The sequence below is a fragment of the Hyla sarda genome, chromosome 1, assembly GCF_029499605.1.
Source record: "Hyla sarda isolate aHylSar1 chromosome 1, aHylSar1.hap1, whole genome shotgun sequence".
NCBI lineage: Eukaryota > Metazoa > Chordata > Amphibia > Anura > Hylidae > Hyla > Hyla sarda.
The window spans coordinates 122,987,904-123,013,674 of NC_079189.1; the positions used below are offsets into that span (position 1 = coordinate 122,987,904).

Consider the following 25,771-nt stretch of genomic DNA (forward strand, 5'->3'; position numbering starts at 1 on the left):
AGTTGGCTGAAGCATGAGAAGAGACCATATAGTGGCTGAATGAGACAGCCTGGAGGTGGCAGCAGCATCAGGAGTCCAAACCATATTGAACGTATTTGAAAAGCCCGCAGGCATATATAATATCTGTGGGCATTCGGAAACATACAATATCAATGGTAATAGAAATAGCCACAAAGAAGTAGAATAGCTTGGAGAGAGGGAAGCTGTCGAACAGAGAGCCAAACATAGAAAATTAGTATGTCAAAATCAAATCATTTCTTAAATTCATTCCTACAGGCTCTCTTGTATTTAACAAAAAAATCCAGTAAGACTCTCTGTTCAACTACTTACTTCTCAGGTCTCCACCCCTAATATTACTTTTCAATTACTTTTATTTGTAAGGCCGACACATCTCCATTATGCTTATCCCTGAAATGCTTCGAAAGGGCTGAAATATTGTATTGATCGTTTTTAGCATCGGAGATATGTCGTCTAATCCTTGTTTTTAATGAATTCGATGTGCAGCCTACATATTGGCATCGACAAAGACTGCATGAGGCTAAATATACTACCGAAGTAGTGTTACAATTACTGTAAGATTTGTTAAGGTACTGTTTACCCGTAGTGTATGAGACAAAGAAGTTGCATACTTGTATGTGTGCACATGTGATGCAATGGTTATGTCCACATCTCCATATGCCTGGGTGATGTAACCATGTATGTGTATTGGATGTACTAGATTCTATCAGGAATAGACTAGGCGATAATTTAGTACTAAGTGAAGGACCTCCTCTGGAAACAGTTTTAATGTAGGTTTTATCAAAATCCTGTAATGCACTATCATTTTCAAGAATAGGAAGATATTTTTGCATAATTTTACCAATAGTATGAAATTGACGACTATAACTGGTAACAAAAACAGGGAGTTTCTTTTTCTTATGCAACTCCTATGTAGAAGGCAAGTCTATCCTATTTCTAGAGCTGTTATGTGTAGAGGATATCAGGGTGGCTCGATCCAAATTTTTTGCTTTTACATATGCATTATTTAAAGTGACCTCATCATATCCTCTAGCTTTCAACCTATCATGTAAGACTAAGGATTCCTGTTTGAAAACATCATCCTGCAGGCAGTTCCTTCTTAGTCTTACCCATTCCCCATAGGGGATGTTACGAACCACATGTCGGAGATGACAGGAACTCGCCTGCAGGATAGTATTTCCAGCCGTTTCTTTTCTAAATGGTTTAACAATAATTTGTTTGGGTTGTCCCTTAGACTGAGAAGGTGCACATAAGAGAATGTCCAAAAAGGGAACACACACAGTGGAGAATTGCGATGTAAACTTAAGATTTAGGTCATTGTTGTTACGCCTAGCGCTCCGGGTCCCCGCTCCTCCCCGGAGCGCTCACGGCGTCTTTCTCCCTGCAGCTCCCCGGTCAGCGCTGACCGGGAGCGCTGCTCTGCCATGGCCGTTGGGGATGCGATTCGCACAGCGGGACGCGCCCGCTCGCGAATCGCATCCCAGGTCACTTACCCGTTCCCGTCTCCTGCGGTCATGTGCTGGCGCGCGCGGCTCCGCTCTCTAGGGCGCGCGCGCGCCAGCTCCCTGAGACTTAAAGGGCCAGTGCACCAATGATTGGTGCCTGGCCCAATTAGCTTAATTGGTTCCCACCTGTTCCCTGGTTATATCTAGTCTCCTCCCTTGCACTCCCTTGCCGGATCTTGTTGCCTTGTGCCAGTGAAAGCGTTTAGTGTGTCCAAAGCCTGTGTACCTGAACTTCTGCTACCCATCCTGACTACGAACCTTGCCGCCTGCCCCCGACCTTCTGCTACGTCTGACCTTGCTTCTGCCTACTCCCTTGTACCGCGCCCATCTTCAGCAGCCAGAGAGGTGAGCCGTTGCTAGTGGATACGACCTGGTCACTACCGCCGCAGCAAGACCATCCCGCTTTGCGGCGGGCTCTGGTGAAAACCAGTAGTGGCTTAGAACCGGTCCACTAGCACGGTCCACGCCAATCCCTCTCTGGCACAGAGGATCCACTACCTGGAAGCCGAATCGTGACAGTAGATCCGGCCATGGATCCCGCTGAGGTGCCGCTGCCAAGTCTCGCTGATCTTCCCACGGTGGTCGCTCAGCAATCGCAGCAGATTGCCCAACAAGGACAGCAGCTGTCGCAGTTGACCGCCATGTTACAGCAAATTCTGCCTCTGCTACAGCAGCAACCATCTCCTCCGCCAGCTCCTGCACCTCCTCCGCAGCGAGTGGCCGCTCCTAACCTCCGCTTGTCCCTGCCGGACAAATTTGATGGGGACTCCAGACTCTGCCGTGGATTTTTGTCTCAGTGTTCCCTGCATATGGAGATGTTGTCAGACTTGTTTCCTACAGAACGGTCTAAGGTGGCGTTCGTAGTAAGCCTTCTTTCAGGAAAGGCCTTGTCTTGGGCCACACCGCTCTGGGACCGCAATGATCCTGCCACAGCCACAGTCCAGTCCTTCTTTGCTGAAGTCCGAAGTGTCTTTGAGGAACCTGCCCGAGCCTCTTCTGCTGAGACTGCCTTGCTGAACCTGGTCCAGGGTAATTCTTCCGTTGGCGAGTACGCCATACAATTCCGTACTTTTGCTTCTGAACTATCCTGGAATAATGAGGCTCTCTGCGCGACCTTTAAAAAAGGCCTATCCAGTCGCATCAAGGATGTGCTGGCCGCACGAGAGATTCCTGCCAACCTCCAAGAACTCATCCATTTGGCTACCCGCATTGACATGCGTTTTTCTGAGCGACACCAAGAGCTCCGCCAGGAAAAAGACTTAGATCTCTGGGCACCTCTCCCACAGCATCCTTTGCAGTCTTCGCCTGGGCCTCCCGCCGAGGAGGCCATGCAAGTGGATCGGTCTCGCCTGACCCAGGAAGAGAGGAATCGCCGTAGAGAAGAAAATCTCTGTCTGTACTGTGCCAGTACTGAGCATTTCTTGGTGGATTGCCCTATCCGTCCTCCACGCCTGGGAAACGCACGCACGCACCCAGCTCACGTGGGTGTGGCATCTTTTGGTTCTAAGTCTTCTTCTCCACGTCTCACGGTGCCCGTGCGGATTTCCCCTACAGTCAACTCCTCCATCTCAGCCGTGGCCTGCTTGGACTCTGGTGCCTCCGGGAATTTTATTTTGGAGTCCTTTGTTAATAAATTCAGCATCCCGGTGACCCGTCTCGTCAAGCCGCTCTACATTTCCGCGGTCAACGGAGCCAGGTTGGACTGTACCATACGTTTCCGCACGGAGCCCCTTCTTATGAGCATCGGATCTCATCACGAGAGGATTGAACTTTTGGTCCTCCCCAATTGCACCTCGGAAATTCTCCTTGGACTTCCCTGGCTTCAACTTCATTCCCCAACCCTGGATTGGTCCACTGGGGAGATCAAGAGTTGGGGGTCCTCTTGTGCCAAGAACTGTCTAAAACCGGTTCCCAGTAACCCTTGCCGTAACTCTGTGGTTCCTCCTGTATCCGGTCCCCCTAAGGTCATTAAGGACTCTGCCTGCCACAGGAAATGCCCCTCCCCCCCTCCCAGTTCCATTAGGCAAGCTTCTGTGTCCCCTCATGGCCCTCGTCCTGGTGTCACACTGCCCCGTGCCAGGTCTCGCCCTCTGCCCTCTCTCCCCATTCCTACTCCTGCGGTTCTGCCTGCCGTTGAGGAATCCCTCCATCCTTTCCCGGTGTCCTCATCCCAGGGGAGGCAGTTACCCGATAAAGAGAAGGGGAGACCTAAGGGGGGGGGTACTGTTACGCCTAGCGCTCCGGGTCCCCGCTCCTCCCCGGAGCGCTCACGGCGTCTTTCTCCCTGCAGCTCCCCGGTCAGCGCTGACCGGGAGCGCTGCTCTGCCATGGCCGTTGGGGATGCGATTCGCACAGCGGGACGCGCCCGCTCGCGAATCGCATCCCAGGTCACTTACCCGTTCCCGTCTCCTGCGGTCATGTGCTGGCGCGCGCGGCTCCGCTCTCTAGGGCGCGCGCGCGCCAGCTCCCTGAGACTTAAAGGGCCAGTGCACCAATGATTGGTGCCTGGCCCAATTAGCTTAATTGGTTCCCACCTGTTCCCTGGTTATATCTAGTCTCCTCCCTTGCACTCCCTTGCCGGATCTTGTTGCCTTGTGCCAGTGAAAGCGTTTAGTGTGTCCAAAGCCTGTGTACCTGAACTTCTGCTACCCATCCTGACTACGAACCTTGCCGCCTGCCCCCGACCTTCTGCTACGTCTGACCTTGCTTCTGCCTACTCCCTTGTACCGCGCCCATCTTCAGCAGCCAGAGAGGTGAGCCGTTGCTAGTGGATACGACCTGGTCACTACCGCCGCAGCAAGACCATCCCGCTTTGCGGCGGGCTCTGGTGAAAACCAGTAGTGGCTTAGAACCGGTCCACTAGCACGGTCCACGCCAATCCCTCTCTGGCACAGAGGATCCACTACCTGGAAGCCGAATCGTGACAATTGTCATTGATGTAATCAATGAATTCATTAAATTTGTTTTCAGAATCCCTCCATACCAAGACCAGATCGTCTATATAATGACCAATATACTTTATGGATGAAAGAAATGGGTGGCTGGAATTGAAAATAAAATGTTCTTCCCAATAGATCATGTAGATGTTGGCAAAAGATGGTGAAAATTTCGCACCCATAGAAGCTCCCCTGATCTGAAGAAAAAACTTGCCATTAAACATGAAATAATTATTAGAAAGAAGATAATCTGTGGCTAAAATAATAAATTCCTTCAGATCAGGGGAGTAGTTGCTATGGGTGTTGAGATGATGTGTCAACGCCAACAATCCTTGCTGTCTTGGTATGGAGGGATATAACGCAGTTACATCACAAGTAGCAATTGAGTAGTGTTCAGACCTTGCATGATAGGTTGAAAGCTAGAGGATATGATGAGGTCACTTTAAGTAATGTATATGTAAAAGCAAAAAAATTGGATCGAGCCACCCTGATATCCTCTACACATAACAGCTCTAGAAATAGGATAGACTTGCCTTCTACACAGGAGTTGCATAAGAAAAAGAAACTCCCTGTTTTTGTTACCAGTTATAGTTGTCAATTTCATACTATTGGTAAAATTATGCAAAAATATCTTCCTATTCTTGAAAATGATAGTGCATTACAGGATTTTGATAAAACTTACATTAAAACTGTTTCCAGACGAGGTCCTTCACTTAGTACTAAATTATCGCCTAGTCTATTCCTGATAGAATCTAGTACATCCAATACACATACATGGTTACATCACCCAGGCACATGGAGATGTGGACATAACCATTGCATCACATGTGCACACATACAAGTATGCAACTTCTTTGTCTCATACACTACGGGTAAACAGTACCTTAACAAATCTTACAGTAATTGTAACACTACTTCGGTAGTATATTTAGCCTCATGCAGTCTTTGTCGATGCCAAAATGTAGGCTGCACTTCGAATTCATTAAAAACAAGAATTAGACGACACATCTCCGATGCTAAAAACGATCAATACAATATTTCAGCCCTGTCGAAGCATTTCAGGGATAAGCATAATGGAGATGTGTCGGCCTTACAAATAAATGTAATTGAAAAAGTTAGAAGTAATATTAGGGATGGAGACCTGAGACGTAAGCTGTTGAACAGAGAGTCTTACTGGATTTTTTTGTTAAATACAAGAGAGCCTGTAGGAATGAATTTAAGACATGATTTGATTTTGACATACTAATTTTCTATGTTTGGCTCTCTGTTCGACAGCTTCCCTCTCTCCAAGCTATTCTACTTCTTTGTGGCTATTTTTATTACCATTGTTATTGTATGTTTCCGAATGCCCACAGATATTATATATGCCTGCGGGCTTTTCAAATACGTTCAATATGGTTTGGGATGTTGACTTATCCATTTCCATGTTTTCCATGTCTCTGAGTTTGTATTTTTTCCATGTTTTTGTATGAGCTTTTAACTTTGTGATGTCACACAGACGTGACCATACTTTTTACTATTTAAGCTTGTTCTTATTGTATAGCTGACATGCCATGACTAAGGGTCCAGCTTGACCCGAAACGTGTTTGTGTTACCTGTGCATTCCATGTGATCCGTAATAAAGAACCTGTTGCATTCATCCCGCGCTGGAAATCTCTTCCTTTTTCTGCACTGCTTGAACCGGGAACACTTCTGGCTAATCCAGGCGCAGGTGTAAGCATTCAGCCGAGGAGAGCCGTCATTTTTGCTTTACATTTAGTTTTTCATCCACTTTAGTGCAATTTCAGGCAGCCATAATGTGGAAGTGTTTTATACCATACAAATAAAGGGGATTCGAGTATTAAGCCCACAATAAATGCATTATGACCATCTAAAACTGGCATGAATAGTAAAGAAAATAGGGATGCTGGTTGTGAGCTATGAATGACTCAAGGAAATCAATAGTAAATGTGCAAAGAGCATAGCTTGTAATGTTCTGTATTTTCCTTTATTATAACTATAGCGCTTGCTATTTGCCCACAATAAAATCCAAAAAGAAGCCATTTTCCGTTAATGCCTACTGTTATCCTTGAAGTGCTTCCATTTCTAATTACATTTCTGCTTTAGATGAAAAGAAATTGCTTATTGGAGTGTGTGGTAAAGATTTATCAATTTGTTTAGCAAATAAGTGTTTCATGTGTCTTAGAAATGATCTGTTATTAGCCGTTAAAGGATTAACAACACTGCAAGTTTGGTGTGCTAAAAATATCAAAAGAAATGACTTACTCTGCCATTCAAAATTATTGACTTACAAGATCCAAATATTATTTTTGTAAATTTTATGAACAGATCATCAATGGAGGACAAATAGAATTGAATTACGAGACTTCTCTTTTTTCAAATCCATTCCCAGCTTTGTATTCAATAACTGCAATTAAAAACCTGAATGTGTGAACAGACTCTTATAATGCATTTTAATCAGAGTGGAAATGTTCCTCTTTGTTTCTGGAGGAAAGGCAGGTTCTATACGGATTAAAAAGTTCCCAATTATTGATGCTGCAAAGATGAAAGCAACGGCACAATTAATAACCATATGATGACCCCGAGATAACAGTCTTGACGTAAGTGGGACATACAGGTTAGGAAAGCAACATTATATTGGAATAAGGTGAAAAAAAGAGTTTTCTAAAGTGGAATGTAAGCATGTGTTATGTATGGTTATACAATTAGACTAAACGTTTATACATGTAGAGTTTACAAAAGATAGGACTATGGATATATCTTTTGGCAAATATGCTTCATATGCACACCTTATACTCACAGTCTGCTTACATACACTAAGTTAATACTCAAAACAACTTTAGGCTTTGTTCACACATCATTTTTAAGCTTTATTTTAAGTCATACACAGCTGAAAAAACTGCCCAAAAGCTAAAAATAGATCAAAAAATTGTGAGTGAACAGAAAAACTGTTGAAAGTAGGGTAAAAATAAGGCTTAAAAACTGTTGTGTGGACATCATTTCACTATGTTCACTATGTTTTGGGGAAAACTCATGAGATGAGAAAATGGATATGTCTCTAAAACCTTGCAACAGGTTTTCATGAAGTTTGTAAATAAATAAATGAAACAAAGGAACATTATCCTGGAGACTCTGTGTATGCAAGTGGTCTGTGAGTAGACGGTGCATATAAGCATACTTGTCCAAAGATATGATACCATTATTCCTCACTATTTGTCATAAGAGTAAACAAATGTGGAAGGTGGAAGTTCCTTCATATTAAGCGATAGTGATGTGTTTTTTTTACTGGCTTTGTGTTTAAGATGCTATTCTAAGAGTGGTTACAGAAAGTCTTACCTGTTGTGGTAACCTACTGTGGTTGTACGAACAGCTATTTCAGCCAATAAAGAGAATAGATATGCAGAAAATATCATAACCTAGACTCTGTTCACATGCAACAGCCCAAACAGCATTATATGCTGCATTATTCTTCCAACTACAAAAAAGAATGGATTGCAGTAAGTAGTCCTATACAGCATCTGTCATTGCCTTTCTTCAGATAAATCCCATGAAACCTTTTGAGTCAAGTGTGTATCTCAAGGTACCATCATTTTATGAGCTACAGACAAAAAGCACTCAAAGGATTAAAATAGTGGGTGCCAAGTGCCTATTATGCCACCACCCAAGCTGCAGGTCAGATGGATGTACACTATGTTTAACTCCCCACTAGACTCAACTTTCCTCTCAATTTGGCATTGCAGTTCAAAACATGTTTGCCTGTCTTTCCTTTCTTGAGTCATTAAAAAGCTAAAAGCGCTGACTAAGTCACAGACTTTCTGGAAAAAGGTAGAATAGCAGCCCCCATATAATTTGTTTACATTGAAGAACAGTTGGTTTGTACCTATATGAAGGTGGCCTTTGGAGAAAGATACCAATTGAAGGGAACATTTACACAAAAATGCAGAGATGTAAATTAATATTGGGTACTTGTATTGCCTAATGTGCAAATTCTCTTTAAATGCCCCTATAAAAAGAACCTTGATATGCATAAAGGTATATTTAATTCTTACTGCCACATTTAAAAATGTTTGAAATAAATAATAAAGAGGTTTTTGAATCGATTGGGTTGTTCAAACCCCCACCAATCGCTAAATAGAGCCTCCCCAGCTTGCTGCTCTCCCTGAATTGTTGGCAGGGTCCACTGTAAGTCTATTGAGCCCGTCTTATAAAACCTGTGTGTGTGGGGGGTTGAGCATCCTGGCCTATCCATGGCCTGATATGTCAAAAAAAAAATTTGTAAGTGGGAGTAGCACACAGTTTAACAAATTACCACTCTCTTTGAAAAATTGTCTATAGACGTCTGAAAAAAAAAACAGAGAGTAACATTATGATCCTTATAATGAAGATGACCAAGATGATAATGAAGCTGCACAGCTGTGAGTATATTTAACAATCTTTAATATGCACAATACAATCCTTAAGCGTCATTATTTGCCACAATAAAATCTCTTATTGAAAAAGGGACTTTGTTTCCAGAACAGACATTAACTGCAAAGCTTTGTTTACGCCAAACAATATTTTACAAAAAAAAAGAAAAAAATCTGAGCCATTTATTTTAATGGGTATTTTAGAATTTCTTCAATTTATATATTAGTTTGGCATTCATCATTTATACTCTCATTTAATTGTATCTGAAATGTGTGTTCTTCTAATGCACAGGGTGGTTTGTTTGTGACCCTGAGGAAACAATAGAGGGCTGCACTCCAGTTTATAGCAATATAAAACAATACGGCATGTTTAAGCCTTTCTGCTAATTGACAAAGCCAACTGGCTAAAGAAAAATGCAACTCGATGAAAATAGAATCTGAAAGTCTTTTTGTGTGTTCTTTTTTTATATTAGCGCTAATGTGCTGAACATAAAATATGCTCTTATTTAGACTGTTTTAACTTCAGACATTAAATGTTGATAGCTTGAAGCCATTCTGTTCTGTTCACATCACTCTTTTCAGTGCAATTCCTAATTTAGTAAGGCCTTATTTGCAATAATTCTTTAGATTTCTTTTCTTTATTTTTTTCTTTTATTTTCTTAAATTACAATACATGTTATCACTTTTAACATGACAATACATCATCATGCAACTATGTACTGGCTGTCAATCAATTCATTAGATCAACTCCATTACTGAGCTCATTCACCATATAAACCCATCAACATCTATCCATTCACCCCTTGGATCTAAGAGCACTGTTACCCCACACATTCCCTATCTTAGATGTTTATTAGTTGTAAAGCTTCATAGATAAAAGCAGCTTTGCGGGGCCTATGAAATTTGCTTAGCATTCCAACATAAGAAGTTCTACTACTAGATTTCTAGACACCACTTAAATTATACAACAATGTTCAAGGACAAGTCTGCCATCATTACAGTAAATGTATTACCATATCCGGCTGAAGGATATTAGTTGCATGACTTGCACCTAGATAGCTGCTTTAATATACTTGTTAAAACAAGGAGGCACTAGTAGCAATTATATGCTTCAACCCACTTTACATACTTTGACTAAAACACTTCTCTGATCTCCAGTGGAATTTTAAAATACCTAGTGTGGACATTCACTATAGATTGAGGTTAGAGTTAAAGGAGAACTCCGCAATATAAAAATTGTCGCCCATAGTGCCGGCAGTAAAAAAATACATACATGTATATACCTTCCTCCGCTCCCCCGGGGCCTCCGGTAACCGGCTCCGGCCTCCGCCGTGATCCACTTCCTGATTGCCGGTGGTCGGAGAGTCTTACTGCACTCAGCTAATCACCGGCCACAGAGAAGTCCCGATAGGCTGAGCGGCAGTGTGACGTTTTCGGCCCCGGCCGCAGGTGCCGGTGTAGTGAAGAATTTTGTGTCCTGAAGCGTTTTCACACTGCCGCTTAGCTTATCACCGGCCGAGTCTGACTTCGTTGCGGCTGGTGATTGGCTGAGCGCAGTATGATTCATCCGACCACCGGCAACCAGGAAGTGGATCGCGGCGGAGACCGGAGCCGGTTACCGGAGGCCCCAGTGGGAGCGGAGGAAAGTATGTACATCTTTATTGTTTTACTGCCGGCACTATGGGTGACAATTTTTATATTCCGGAGTTCTCCTTTAATAACAGCTACATCCACAGTACCTTGCATAAAAATAATGCATGCTATCATCTGTTAGATGCAACATCTAACAAATAGCATGTGCCAGCAATGGCAAAACCAATATATGTCTCTAAATGATATAATAATATAAAACATACATCAATATCAGTGCCCTGGAGGGGCCAGGAATTGATAGAAGCTAGAGGAGATTTTCCAGGTTTTCCCATAAAAAATGGAGGATCCTCTGTAAATATTGTTTAAACATTTTTTTTCTGGATTTAGAAGTTGGCTCCTTAGCAGTGCTCTTTGTACAATCACTACAGGCTGCTCTGAAACCCCCTGATTTCTGTTTTCATGCTGCAGTCTGATAGAACAGGAGTGAGCACAGAGGAGTGCTAGTCCCACCTTCGCTTAGTGCTTTAGTTAGGACAAAGATGATGCTGCAGCCAGACAGGATTACATCCTGGATGGTATGGGAACCCCTAGTGTTTTTTTTTTTTTTTTTTTATATGATTTCCTTAAAAAAATTAAAAAATTTGTTTTTATTTCTTTAGAAAGGTTAATGTTTTGCCAAGATGTATAGCATATAAAAAGTTTTTGAATCTGACAGAGCCCATTTAAGTCTGACATTCAGCAATACAGAATATCTGATTGTTCTAAAACTATTTGGTTCCATTGAATTGTAACATACAATATTTATTATTTTTTCTTTGCAGCAAAATACATTTTAAATTGAAGGTGAAACAAAAGCTAGAAAGAAAGTTACACTATCAGAATAGAAAAAAAAAAAATACCCCTTCAATCATCCAAGGCTTTTCTTCCATCATGTCTTGTGGTTTGGAATCTACTCAAACAAATCTTCTGCAAAAATAATACACGTTTTGTTGAATATTGCTAGGGATGGCACAGCATGAACACCAGTTCACAGATATAAGTCAAACATCTGAGAATATGATATATTCTTGTAACTTCAATTTAAATGTAACCTTCTATTTTAACATTAATTTCACGCTCACACCCTTCTCATCATGAACACATTTCAATGTACCAATGCTGCAAATAGTGGTGATAGGCTCCAAAGCAAACAAAAATCAAAGCTAATATAACGAGGGAGAAGCAGTAGGATTCTGGTCATCCCCCTCTGCCTTGTTTACTTACATTCTGTTGAATAACATTGCACCATATTTGTGAAGCACACAAGAAAAGAGGAAAAGGATGGCTAGAGAAGCAGAGACTTGTAACTATCGCACCTAGCCAAACTGATCATCGGGTAAAAGTTATAGGTTCGAGCCAATGTTTTTTTTTTTCTAGTCTTCACACCCTCTAAGGTTTGCTGCTATGTGTGTACTGCACTGATCTCCACTATCTGTGGAGATCTCCTTTAACTGTTATATTAATGCAGCTTTTAATTTTTGAGTCTTATTAGTGACAATCCCCAGCTACTGAAATCATCTGGGAGCCACCAGGTATGGAGCAGGCTCGAGTCAGAAGCCGACACCATACATCCTTAATGGCCCCATGACATGTATACATGTGATAGGTTGCTATGGAGTTCATTAATACTGTAAGTAGAGAACCAGACAGTAACAGCCCTGATGCTTTCAGCTAAGAAAAAAAAAATGCTCTATTTGCTAAAATCATAAGCACCATAAGTGACTTACATAGTAATCTATGTAGGCAGTGCACTTCATGGTTTATTATTCACTCCTATAAGGGTCAAAGGTCTTGGCTTAAATGAGTTTGGTCAACCGTTGTCTCCCTGGGAGTCTTTAGAGGTTACCTACAATGCCCATATGACTAGATTACGCACCAAAAATACCTATACTGAACTTTGTATGACGCTTTTTTCTCTGTTTGTGACCATTGTCTGATGATCCTAGAATAAAGAATACTTCTTTTAATTGCATCCCGAGTGCCGGGTGTCAATTCTTTCTTGTATACTTGTATTTGGCCGAAGGCGGGACCGGCACGTCAGTGCACAGGTGGTGCGTATTTCCCATTTGGTGGTGGGCGGAGCTAGTACTTTGTACAAGGAACTTTGTATGATGGTGCAATTATTACCATTTACTGTGTATTATGGGTTTAAGGTGTCTGATTTCTTCATTGTAATCCTACCGTTCCTACAGTGAGGAGGCCACTCTGTGGCCTCCTCACTGTAGGAATGGCAGGATCAGAATTCAGCGTCTGAATCATTGGCGCACCATGTCGTTTTTTTTTGTTTTTTTTTGGAGCCTGGTGCTCTAAGTTAACAAGGCCCTGAGTTCCTGCTTTCTCTATATACATATGGAGCTTCATGTCACCTCGTTGGTATTAGGAGTCTAGGCTGGAATATTGATGGTGGTTTTCAAATGGGGAGTCATTTACATCTAACTTCCCCGAGGATTATTTCCTCTGAGCACTGGCTCTAAGAGGCCCGGTCATATTTACCCAATGGGCCAATCATCTCAGAGCTTCCTGAATACAAAAGCGGTGCCAATGATTATATGTTCTCGGACTATGATACTAATTCAGCACATATTAAGGGAATATTATCTAGTGCATACATTTTGGCTTAATATATCAATATAATATGCATCAGTTGATGCATATTCATACTATCTTATGTCTGCCTTCCATCTGACTGACACTGACTCCATTCTGGGCAACAGACCAAAACAACTGTACACCTACGAATCTAACAATTATTAACCCATTAACCTGCATTTTATCTACATCAGCCTGCTTTGACTACTATGTCAAACCACTTTTCAACTGATGATTGTGTTGAACTATTATCTATTTACTGATTGTGATATTTTGTATCTCATTTATGAGTATAGTAGCACCTTGTGGGCTATATTGTGGTTCCTTCCTGTTTCCTCATGAGCCAACAAAATTAGTGGTTGAAACGCGTGGTAAGAGAGGTTTGCCACAACCTTCAAATTGCATGTGTATTTTCAATGTATTCACATTTGTGTGCTGTGTATAATTCCCCATCCCAATTCCATACTTAGTTTTAGGGAGGGTTTATTTGGCCCTTAGGTAGTGTTAGTTTATATCTGTTAGAATAGGTACTCACCTTATCTTTTGGCGCTATTTTTCGTGATTATGTATTGTGTACTCACATCACGCATTTTGTATCTATGATTGTTTTTATTATGCATCTGAAATAAAGGTTAAGTTTAACTGTAACTAGAACCTTATTGGTACCCATACATTAGGTGGGTCCTGGGTACCCATCATTTACCTCTAGGTGTTGTGAATAGGTAGTGTCATTGATACATTGGCAAAATCTTAAAATGAGGTGCCATCAGAGGTGCCATCATATCTGTACACCGACAGGCGCAGGCTCCATTGATTTCAATATCCCGAACATAGTCAGTTAATGACTACATTTGGGTCATTTTCTGAGCATATATGTGTTTTCTGCAGAAATCCACACTTTTGACTCCAAGGCAAACACATACCTGACTACATTTGGGCCATTGAAATCAATGGGACCTGTGCCTGTCCATGTATGTATTCTTTGATATCCCATGTTAACATGACAATGTATCCAGGCCATGGAGAGCAGAAATGTGATATGAACCTGGCCTTAATAATGCTGCCTAGTTCCTTCTAAAGTGTTAACTCAGGGGAACTTAATAATTATTTAAATTAAGGATCACAATTCTTACGAATTTGAGCCAAAACAATATCATAATATGCTATGAGAATACTCGAAAGGCTTCATCAATTCATAGACAAACATAGCGTGGAGATTGGGTTGCTGTGCAATATTGTGCACAATATCCATTTTATTTCTGTGGAATGAATAATCCTAATATGCAGTATGCATATTTATCTACCGTATATACTCGAGTATAAGCCGACCCGAGTATAAGCCGAGACCCCTAATTTCAACCCAAAATCCCAGGAAAAGTTATTGACTCGAGTATAAGCCTAGGGTGGGAAATACCTCATCCCCCCATGTAATCATCCAGACCCGTCATTAACATCCTCATCATCATCCCCTTGTCATCATCCCACACATCCCCCCTTCATCATCCCCTTATCATCCCACACATCCCCCCTTCATCATCCCCTTATCATCCCACACATCCCCCCTTCATCATCCCCTTGTCATCATCCCACACATCCCCCCTTCATCATCCCTTATCATCCCACACATCCCCCCTTCATCATCCCCTTATCATCCCACACATCCCCCCTTCATCATCCCCTTGTAATCATCCCAAACCCCCCCTTCATCATCCCCACACCCCCCCTTCATCATCCTCTTCTCATCATTCGCCCTCAGTGGTCTTCAACCTGCGGACCTCCAGAGGTTTCAAAACTACAACTCCCAGCAAGCCCGGGCAGCCATCGGCTCTCCGGGCTTGCTGGGAGTTGTAGTTTTGAAACCTCCGGAGGTCCGCAGGTTGAAGACCACTGCGGCCTTCAACATCATCCAGCCCCCTCTCACCCCCTTTAGTTCTGAGTACTCACCTCCGCTCGGCGCTGGTCCGGTCCTGCAGGGCTGTCCGGAGAGGAGGTGGTCCGGTGAGGAGGTGGTCCGGGCTGCTATCTTCACCGGGGGCGCCTCTTCTCCGCGCTTCCGGCCCGGAATAGAGGCGTTGCCTTGACAATGACGCAGAAGTACGTTGGCAATGAACGCACCTCTGCGTCGTTGTCACGGCAACGTGACTATTCTGAGGCCGGGCCCGAAGCGCTTAGAAGAGGCGCCCCCGGTGAAGATAGCAGCCCGGAACCACTATCCCACCGGACCACCTCCTCTCCGGACAGTCCTGCAGCACCAGACCAGCGCAGAGCGGAGGTGAGTATTCAGAACTAAAGGGGGGTGAGAGGGGGCTGGATGATGTTGAAGACCGCAGTGGTCTTCAACCTGCGGACCTCCGGAGGTTTCAAAACTACAACTCCCAGCAAGCCCGGACAGCCGATGGCTGCCCGGGCTTGCTGGGAGATGTAGTTTTGAAACCTCTGGAAGTCCGCAGGTTGAAGACCACTGCGGGTGGGGGAGTTCACTCGAGTATAAGCCGAGGGGGGTGTTTTCAGCACGAAAAATCGTGCTGAAAAACTCGGCTTATACTCGAGTATATACGGTAATTACCATCTATAAAATTTGTATACAATTATGTACTGTACAATAAGATGTAATTTTCAATATTAAGTCAATTTTCAGAAGTCCGTTATAATACAGGTTGAGGCAATGCATTTTAAGATGATCATTTTGTAACATTTAGAACATAATGTATGCTTCTTCACATTACGTTATAAAACAAATTCCCATCACTTATAATTTATTTACTTACAAAGTTTAGCAAAAATAGTTTTTGAAACTTATATATAAGCTATATTTTAAAGCAAAGCTGTGCTGTAATAGTGTAACCTTAGAGACAGTGTTGAGTGGGTGTACACGTAAGCACCTACTTTGCTGGATTTGTGAAAATTTTAACTATCCCTATCATCATGAAAAACGTTGTCGCAGAGACATGATAAAATAATAAAAAACAGCTCAACATCTATTCTATGCATCCAGCATCTATTCTTTGCATCCTGAGATTAAATTCAGGAACATATACAGAAATGGCAAAATTTTGACTTGTGCTAAATGTGGGTTCTTACCTCCTACAATATAAATATACAAGAATAATAAAAAAAATTAAATATAATACTTTATTAAATTCACATTTTAAAAAATCCATGAAAGATATGAGCCATTCCCATAGACCAGGGCAGGGTGGTGTGTATAATGCTACATAGTCATGTATGTACACTAAAAACCATGTAAGATAGTGTATCTAAAAGCCTGCAATATACCACAGAAATATAGGCACAAATAGCAATACCTATATATACAGACAAAAGAAAAACTACAGCTTACATGGGAAAGTGCATAAAAGACAGGTAAACATTGCACACAGCAAGCCACAATGCATGGTACCCAAACATATATTTCACTATTGCTTTGTCTAGGGGGGTGTGGGTCTTTGTCAAGCCTAATACAGAATGTGGCAAGCCTACATTAAATTACAGAACATTATTAATTACATCAATAGGAATAAAGTGCTGACAGCTCAAAACCCACCCACTGAAGTCATATGAAACCACCCTCTATATACTACCCACACTGAAGTCTATAAAATGCTCAAAAAGTGAATACCCTTTAACTCATCACAGATACAGAGTATGAACAAATTGATCACTCTACCATTATTTTTTATTACCTTATCCAGTCCACTGGAATCAAGTCCATCTGGTTTGCCCTTGCATCCACTAATAGAATGTAGTGGTGCAGTCCTGCTCATGGACTATATTTATTCATATTTCAGAGACATGTCAACATTTTTGATCAGTTGGAATCTGAGTGTTCAGACCCCCATTAATCTCTAAAGTGAGGCAGAAGTGCCCAGTTATGCAATTTATTCCCCACTTACTGTCTTTTCTGCCTTGCTGCATAGACTTACAATGGAGCTCATCTTGTGCAATGAGACAGAGATTACAGGGAGTCAGGGAGTAAAGTGCATAACTGTGCGCTTCTATGGGCTCATTTTAGAGATTGTGGGGAACCTACAAGATTCAAAGCATTTGGCATCTCTCTGTAACATAACACAAGTTTTATACCAAGTCATAGATGTTAAGCTCTATAAGGAAAGGGAATGTACCTCTGATCCACCAACACTGATTTTTTTAACCCATATTCCAAGATATGCAGCACTAGAAAAATAGACCAACAGGACTCCAGGGGTGCTATTGTAGCTGTGTTGTCTACCTCTATATTAGGATTGCTCTGGTGGATGTGAGTAGTTTTAATAAGCTCATTGATGCTCTACTTGACAGGAAGGGCATTTGTATTTTATATTATTACTATTTTGATTTTACATTTCAACAAATAAAGTCCATAAGTTCACATAAATTATACTTCTTTCTACATCTTTACTTACATTTTTACTAATGCCTCACAAAAGAACATTTTGATCTGAAGGTTTCTTTTTTTTCCCACTGCAGTTATACATTTTCCTTCAACTATTAGTTTTTGGCATTTGACCATATTGATTATATTTAGCCATATTTATAATACCAATGTTACAACACTGAATCTCTGTCTATGTATGTTTCTATCTATGAAAAAATTATATAACATTATATCTAAACCTTAAAAAATAAACAGCACCCAAAGCATTAGAATAGTAGTTGGCTCTTTAAGGACCTTGAAAGTTCAAAAAAAGATATGTATAGTCTTTACTGTGCGGAAACAGTGGGGCATTTCAATTAACCCTTGGGCCAGACAATGAAAATTCTTCCTTCCAAACTAAAAGACAAATATATGATCGTATTACAATCTTGTCATTCTTCTACCCTGGCTGTCCAATTAAATGAAACTCCTTATATAATAAAACATATCGAGGACAATCTGACACACCATTTGGCAAAAAGTTAATAGGTTTATAAATTGTAAAGAAAAAATATAATTTCAGTAATGCTCTGATTCTGAATGAGAACTCATTCAATACATTTACTGCAGATAGTTCTTATTTTTTTCATCATGAGAAAAGATGTAAATAAGACTTATGTGAATGTAAGCCTTAAAAAATATACTTGGCTTGTATTTTTGTAGAAAGATCTATTTCAACTCCAATTTATTATGACATAGGGCTGGTAACAGAAAATTTTACAAAGTTGAATAAATACTATTTACATATTTTTGAGTACTTTAGATTTCATACTAGAATTACTTGGATGGAAGATCTGGAGGTCAATTTTTAGGTATTAAACAGCGATAGTCATCCATTGACACCATGCATTTATGTTGTGTGTGTATGTGTGGTCAGAATCTATCAAATATCTCCGGGCTAACACTCTAAACACGTGGACACAACTCCTCTTCTCCCACAACCATCTTGATGTGCATGTGTGTCATTTTGAGTGCCTGATGCCTCTTGACAAAGCCACTGGTTTGTAGTGAAACATGTTGAGGGGGGCTGAGTGAAACAATGTTAATACAGTGCAATACATCCATCACATAGCGTGTGTTCCTACAGGCATAGGTATCCAAGTGAGATAGAGTATGGTAGAAGTCTTGGTCGGCACTGCTTAAGCAGACAACACATATCGGTAAGTATGGAGATGTGTCAGCTGATTGGCTTCAGCTATCCTTGGTCCAACTACACAGTGTTCAATGGTGATAGCTTAGATAGAAGTCCTTTGTATACTTGCATTTGAAGATGACGACCATTTTGCTGCTGACTGTGCCTGCAACTGGCCCCTAGGGCCAGTTGAAGCTGCAGTCAGCAGCGAAATGGTCGCTTTCCCGTCTTTCCGCCATCGCTCCCAGTGTCTGGATATACCCTTGCATCAATAAAGAATCGCAAGTGTTCCAGCATCTTGAGTGCCATGGTCTCTCTCTTCTAATGCAAATATCCAAGTGAGATAGTTGCTTCTCAGTTATATTATTACGGTGGATTCAACTTATACACTAAATTATATGTATATATATATATATATATATATATATATATATATATATATAGTTGACAAAAGCTGGTAAGACTTGCCTCTGTCACTGAAGTCGTCTACCAAGATGATTTCCTCTATGAGGCTGTCCGGTGTCCTGTTGATCACGCTGTGTATGGTTCTTAGTAGTGACGTCCATCCCTCATTGTGAAATGGAATAATAATGCTGGTGTTTGGCAGCTTTTCCAAATAAAGTTTGTGCTTGCAGCTGAAAGGAAAGCATAATGTGTGTTGTCATTTATATTCATACAAAGGGATTGCAGACAATACAAATAGCCTTATTTTGCTGATTGAGTATATGCGATGACTTGTTTCTGCACAGACAAGATTAATTCTGCTAGTACGAATAGTAAACATGTTTTTTTTCTCTTATGGATGAAAACAGTGTGTGGTAATTTAGAGACAAAACAGGAAAGAAGGTCTCTCTTAAAGTGTTGCTGTCATTTAAAACAACTATTGACTTGTTGCTCAGACATGTTGGTCTCACTCTTGAGACTCACTGCAATTGTGCAATATCAGATGGGGAAGTGGGTGGCATTGACTCTACCTCCTGGCCAGCTGGCAGATCTGAGTTTTTCTCCACTTAGAGCTCTATATTTCACAATTTCAGTGGTTCTCACCAGTGTGTTCACCATTTTTTGACATGACTGAACCTCATGTCAAGTGCACTGTTTGACTCACACACATGCCTCAGAAATAAAGGAGCATCACATGGATTTTGAGGCCTTCCTCTTATTAGGTTATTTTTCTGCCACCATATGGGGTTTACATGGATAATTAATTGTCCAATTATCCTGCTGAACAATTTGGTAGCTACTTCCGAGACTGAATCATCTTGGCAGTAGCAGTCCATTCAGCCAATGACCAGCTGCAGTAGCGTTCAGCCACAGTCAGTGATTGGCTGAACTAAGCATCACTTCTAGTAGTAGTAGCAGCCGAAGAGTTCAGTGGGAGACGGGAAATCTTCACAGAGGATTCCCGAGTAAGCTAGATGTATTTTTTTTAATTGTAATTGTGTCACCAGCAGCATACCAACATTTTTTTTTTCTTGTATCCAGATAACCCCTTTGAGGTGCCAAGACATAAACACTACACCCCTCCAAAGACCCCATTTTGGAAACTACACTCCTTTATCTTTGGGATGTAAAGTACTTTTCACCCACACTGATGTTTCATAAGTTTATTAGAATTAGAAACTTATAGAAAAGGTGTCACCACTATGATAACTGTTCTGTTCCAAAAAATAGTTATTTTTTTAGAACCATACCCCAAAAGTGGCACTCATACACACATGCCTTTAATACCATGCCCATATTGCTTAAATACCCGTACATACATGCATATATACATACATAAATACGTACTCCAACTACATCAATGTAATCACACACATGAGCACCTACTACATACCCTAGTGTATACATGCAATAGGGAACCTTTTTTTATCAGCTCACAACCAAGGTGCAGTATTTCCAGTCAGCATAGTGTTTGGAATTGCTGGGTTTGTCAACAAAGAACAGAACTCAGTACACCATAACCAAGTACAATCTATAAACTCTATCTGACAAATTGTATAAATTTTATGGTGGAGATCTGTGTCATATGCTGACTGTAGCAAAACACATAAATATATACACTCAGTACAAACAAGTACTGTGTATGTACTTATGTATACTCACAATAATCATGCATGTAAACAAATGTATGTTAATTATAAAGAGACATCCTCATACTTACTACTTACACACACATTTATTTTGTCTCTAGAAAATGTATTTTGTCTGCAGAGCTTATATTAAAGGGTTTATCAACCATAAGGGGATTTTAGTACTTACCAGCCAGACAATAATGGACATGCTTAGGAAGGATCTTGTCTTAGGGATAAATGGCTGTGTTGTGAGTCCACTATAATGCTGCCGCTTTGTTTTTGTGAAATGGCTATTTCCTGTTGGAGTTCCCTCCCTTCAACTAGTCCCAGGATCCCTTGTTTGTAAGTGTGATGTCACATCAGTCACCCACTGATTGCACCACAGCTAGCCTCCTTTCCATGTGTGCTGTGCTTGAAATGACAATTCCTTGCAGCCCTGTGGGGAATGATCTTCCTCCCACCCAACGGTCGCTCCACCCATTGAAGCACTGCCATGCACCCTGTCAACACCTAAGTAGTGATGTAATGTTTCAGGTCACACTGCAACCTGGAAAAAACAACACTCATTGTGTTTGCTGCTAAAAATGAACATGGGCAAAGATCACATAAGAATTGTGAAACCAGCCATCAAACACAGGTATAGATATTATATTATGAACTACACTAACTTTACAGCCCCTGTAGAACAGTCAAATAATAACAAATCCTGGAGCACCACTTTAATTTATGAGCCTATTATTCAAATGAACATATAAAAAGCACACTATAAAAGAAAAAAAATCAGCATTTCCTATTTTTATGATGCATCCATATGTGTTCCATAAATGATCTTTATTGCATATGTATTTTATCTATATTGATAACATCACCAGGTTTATGAGTTGGAGTGCTAGTCAACAATAAATCCAAGTCAAGGCAACAAAAAAGAGAGCATACACACAGACCACCTCACAACAAGATATATCACAACAACAACAAACACATAATATTAAAACACTTATTAACATAAGGATAAGATGTGTATTCACAAACCCGCTAAAGTGACAAATCATGTAGATACAGGTATACATATAAAGTCACGCAAAGACTTTATATGTATACACAAGATTGTTTTTATTTCTTTGTGTGTGTAAAATTACAACTATATTGGATTCATTCTGAATCAAGTAGTTCACCTCTAAAGACTAGTTGTTTCTGTAACCCTGAAAATGTCTACCAAAAAAAAAAAAAGGGGTAAATTAACCAATAAGGGACACAGTGGGTTTTGTCATTTTGTTTTTTCCCTCCTTGCCTTCTAAGAAACATAATATATTTTCCAAATGCTCATATCATTGATTCAAATTGCGTAAGTTCAAAGCTGTTTTATATGTGTTACATGACCTAAGCAGCTCTGTGTCACTAAATATGTGGAGATACAATATCATGTTTTTCAATGAGTGGATAGAAGATCAGAAAGGCTGACAGCCTTTTCCAATTTTAGTTGACAGTTGCAGAGCTTTTAAAGCATGACATAAATGCAAAGTGATCATTATTGAATACTTATGTTCTGCCTTATCTTACACAGAACATATACTTAGAAAGCAGTCACATAAAACTGACTGTATTTTGAAAAAAAAAAAATAAAGGTTAAGAAAATGTAACAAGTAGATCTGAATTTGTTATTTAACCACTTAGGGACTTAGGGACTGAGCTGCAAGAAGGAGCCAGGGACCCCCCCCCCCCCCTCTGTAAAGATCAGAGCCCCTCAGGGCAGAAGACACCTCTTTAGAGCAGGGAAATAATACAGCAAAGGGACAGGAAGGAGTTAAAAGTTAAAAAAATCCCCCCCCCGACCCCCTAATAGGTCCTAAAGGATCTGCCGCAGTTTTTTCAGCATGACCCGGGCCCTATTAGGGGTTCAGGGCGCTGAATTTGGCCCCCCATTTTCTTGCCTCCGACTCTGAATCTGTCGGTGAGGACGAGGAAGGTCCTACATTACTGTGTTCTTCCTCGTCCTCCTCCTCATCTATTACTGATGATTAGCCCCCCAGAAGCCGGCAGAGATGCCGCCAGGTGAGGCGACGCACCCCCCATGATAGTGGCCCAGTGGCCGGCACTAGTAAGAGTGACAATGCCGCTCGTAATAGGAGTATGACCCCCCAGACAAGTTTACCGGAGCCCCCTTCTGGTGAACCTGTCTGGAGACCCGCAGAGGCTTATCAGCCACGGATTCCGGAGTTTGTTGGCGACTCCAGAATCCGGATTGACAAGGTTGGATTTACTGAAATTTACACTTTCAGTTATTTTTTGTTGGGAACAGCTTTATCAATCTGATGGTGGAGCAGACGAATCTGTACGCCCAGCAGTTCATCGCCCACCACCCAGATTCTTTTTTGGCCAGGTCCAATGAATGGTACGCCATTGATGCAGCAGAAATGAGGAAATTTTGGGGCCTCGTGCTGCATATGGGCCTGGTCAAAAAGCCAAGTGTCAGACAATACTGGAGAGGGGACATCCTATACCAAACCCTGCTTTACAGTATGGTCATGACACGGAAGTGGTTTGAGGTCATTCAGAAATGCCTCCATTACACTGATAATGAGGCATGTCCACCCCTAAGTGAACCCGCATATGGCCGGCTTTACAAAGTAAGGACGGTCATGGATCACTTTGGGGCACAATTTCTGGAGGCCTACGTACCCCTCAGGGAGCTCTCGGTAGATGAGTCTTATCAGTTTTAAATATATTCCCTCGAAGCGGGCGCAGTATGGCGTGAAACTCTACAAACTTTTTGATAGTACATGAGGGACGAGATTCCCATATTAAACCCCCAGAATGTTCCCCCACTTTGGGTGTTAGCGGGAAAATCGTTTGGGACCTTGTGCACCCATTGCTGGATAAGGGTTACTACCTTTTTGTGGACAACTTTTATACCAGCATCCCTCTGTTCAAATCCCTTGCCGCCAGATCCACGTCCACTTGTGGGGCCATGTGGGAGAACCAGAGAAGCCTTCCTATACATTTTCTTAAGACACATATGCCCAAGGGTGAGTCCCGTGCCCTTACCCATGAAAACCTGTTGCTGGTCAGGTGTAAGGATAATAGGGATGTCCTTATGCTCACCACAATTCATAGTGACGACAGCTCACATGTCCCTGTGCGAGGTACCACAACAATGGTCCTCAAGCCCAATTGTATTCTGGACTACAATCAGTATATGGGGGGAGTTGATCTCTCTGATTAAGTCCTCAAGACATATAACACCATGTGGAAAACACGGTATGGTACAAAAAAGTTGCGGTCTACTTGGTACAGGTTGCCATGTACAACTTTTATACTGTCCCAGTACGCTGGCAACACAAGGACATACCTCCAGTTCAAGGAAGAAGTCCTAAAGGTCCTGATCTTTGGCTACCAGGAAAGAGCAGGCCGGACTTCCCAAGAAACTGGAAATATTGGTGACAGATCCCCCACACTGTAAAGAAGGGACGATCCCAGAAAAAATGCAGTGTGTGTCACAAGAGGGGGGTACAGATGGACACCACCATTCAATGTGACACTTGCCCCAATCATCCGGGCCTTTGCATAAAAAACTGCTTCAGGGAGTATCACACTTCCATGAAGTACGAAAGTTTCCCTTTTCATTTAAATTTCCCATAATTTGACCCCAATGTACCAAGTCGAGAGTACATTCCAAATTTTAACCCCATAAAACCACTAAATTGCCCAAAAAACTCTTTTGTAAAAATTAAAAAAAACTGATAAGACCTCTGGGGGTATTTTTTCCAAAAATGGATCATGGGTCACTGATTCACTATCATCGGGGACACTTTTATGTTGTCTCAAATTCGCAGCGCTCTTTCTCCACCTGAGCGGGGTGCGCATTTGAGGCAACAGGTTAGGGACGGCCACACACATCACACTCCCAGAATGATGATTCAGAGCATAGGGTTTGGGGCGGGCATATTTTTTTGTTTTGGCTATGCTGTGGGTCATCATTCTGGGAACATAACCTTTTTATGATTTTACGTCCCACTGTACCCCACTTTATTAACTTAGTGTACCACATTTTAGTAATTGCCCCATGTAACCTTTAGTAATTACCCCATGTAACGCTTCTTGAGGCGGGGCTCCCCGCTGTTCTGGCTCCATGACTCCTCCAAGACCGGTGTGCTCCTGCAGAGCTGCTAACGTCCAGATATGAGGTCTGTTCTTACTCCAAAGAAATTTACGGTGACATTTTCTCCTGTTACCACTTGTGAAAATGAAAAATTTGGGCTAACCCCAGCATTTTAGTGTAAAAAAAATCAAATTTTTCCTTTTCAAAACCCATTTTAATGAACATTTATCAAACACCTGTGGGGTGTTTAGCCTCACTATACTGCTTGCTATGTTCCTTGAGGGGTGTACTTTCCAAAATGGCATGCCATGCGTTTTTTTTCTGCTGTTCTGGCACCATAGGGGCTTTTTAAATGCGACATAACCCCCCCCCCCCCCCCCCCCCCCCCACTTCAGCAAAATTTGCAAATGTGACTCCTCTTCTGAGCATTGTAATGCGCCCGCAGTGCACTTGACGTCCACACATGGGGTATTTCCATACTCAGAAGAGATGGGGTTACAAATTTTGGGGGCATTTTCTCCTATTACCTCTTATAAAAATGTAAACTTTGGGGAAAACAAAAAAAAAAAAATCATTTATGCATCCATCTTTAACAAAAAGTTGCCAAACACCTGTTTCCAAAATAGTATGCCATGTTTTTTTTTTTTTTTGCTGTCCTGGCACCATAGGGGCTTCCTACATACCCCCAAAAAACCATTTCAGCAAAATTTGTTTTCCAAAAGCCAAATGTGACTCCTTCTCTTCTGGGCATTGTAGGTCGCCCACAGAGCACTTGATGTCCACACATGGGGTATTTCCATACTCAGAAGAGATGGAGTTATACATTTTGGGGGCATTTTCTCCTATTACCCCTTGTAAAATTGTAAAATTTTGAGATAAACCAGCATTTTAGTGAAAAAATTTAATTCATTTACACATCCAAATTTAACAAAAAGTCGTCAAACACCTGTGGGGTGTTAAGGCTCACT

The 25,771-nt window shown here is 41.5% G+C and overlaps 1 protein-coding gene across 1 annotated transcript in view; it reads right to left on the reverse strand.

Moving 5' to 3' along the window:
- Positions 1-25,771, reverse strand: part of LOC130345428 (fragile X messenger ribonucleoprotein 1 homolog B-like) — a 616,453-nt gene that overhangs the window by 2,528 nt on the left and 588,154 nt on the right. The window contains exons 4-7 of the mRNA XM_056554515.1: positions 19,098-19,264; positions 16,168-16,170; positions 5,142-5,211; positions 146-203 (exon numbers count right to left, since the gene is read on the reverse strand). Of these exons, the coding sequence (XP_056410490.1) occupies positions 146-203; positions 5,142-5,211; positions 16,168-16,170; positions 19,098-19,264 (298 nt within the window). The remainder of the gene's footprint in view (positions 1-145; positions 204-5,141; positions 5,212-16,167; positions 16,171-19,097; positions 19,265-25,771) is intronic.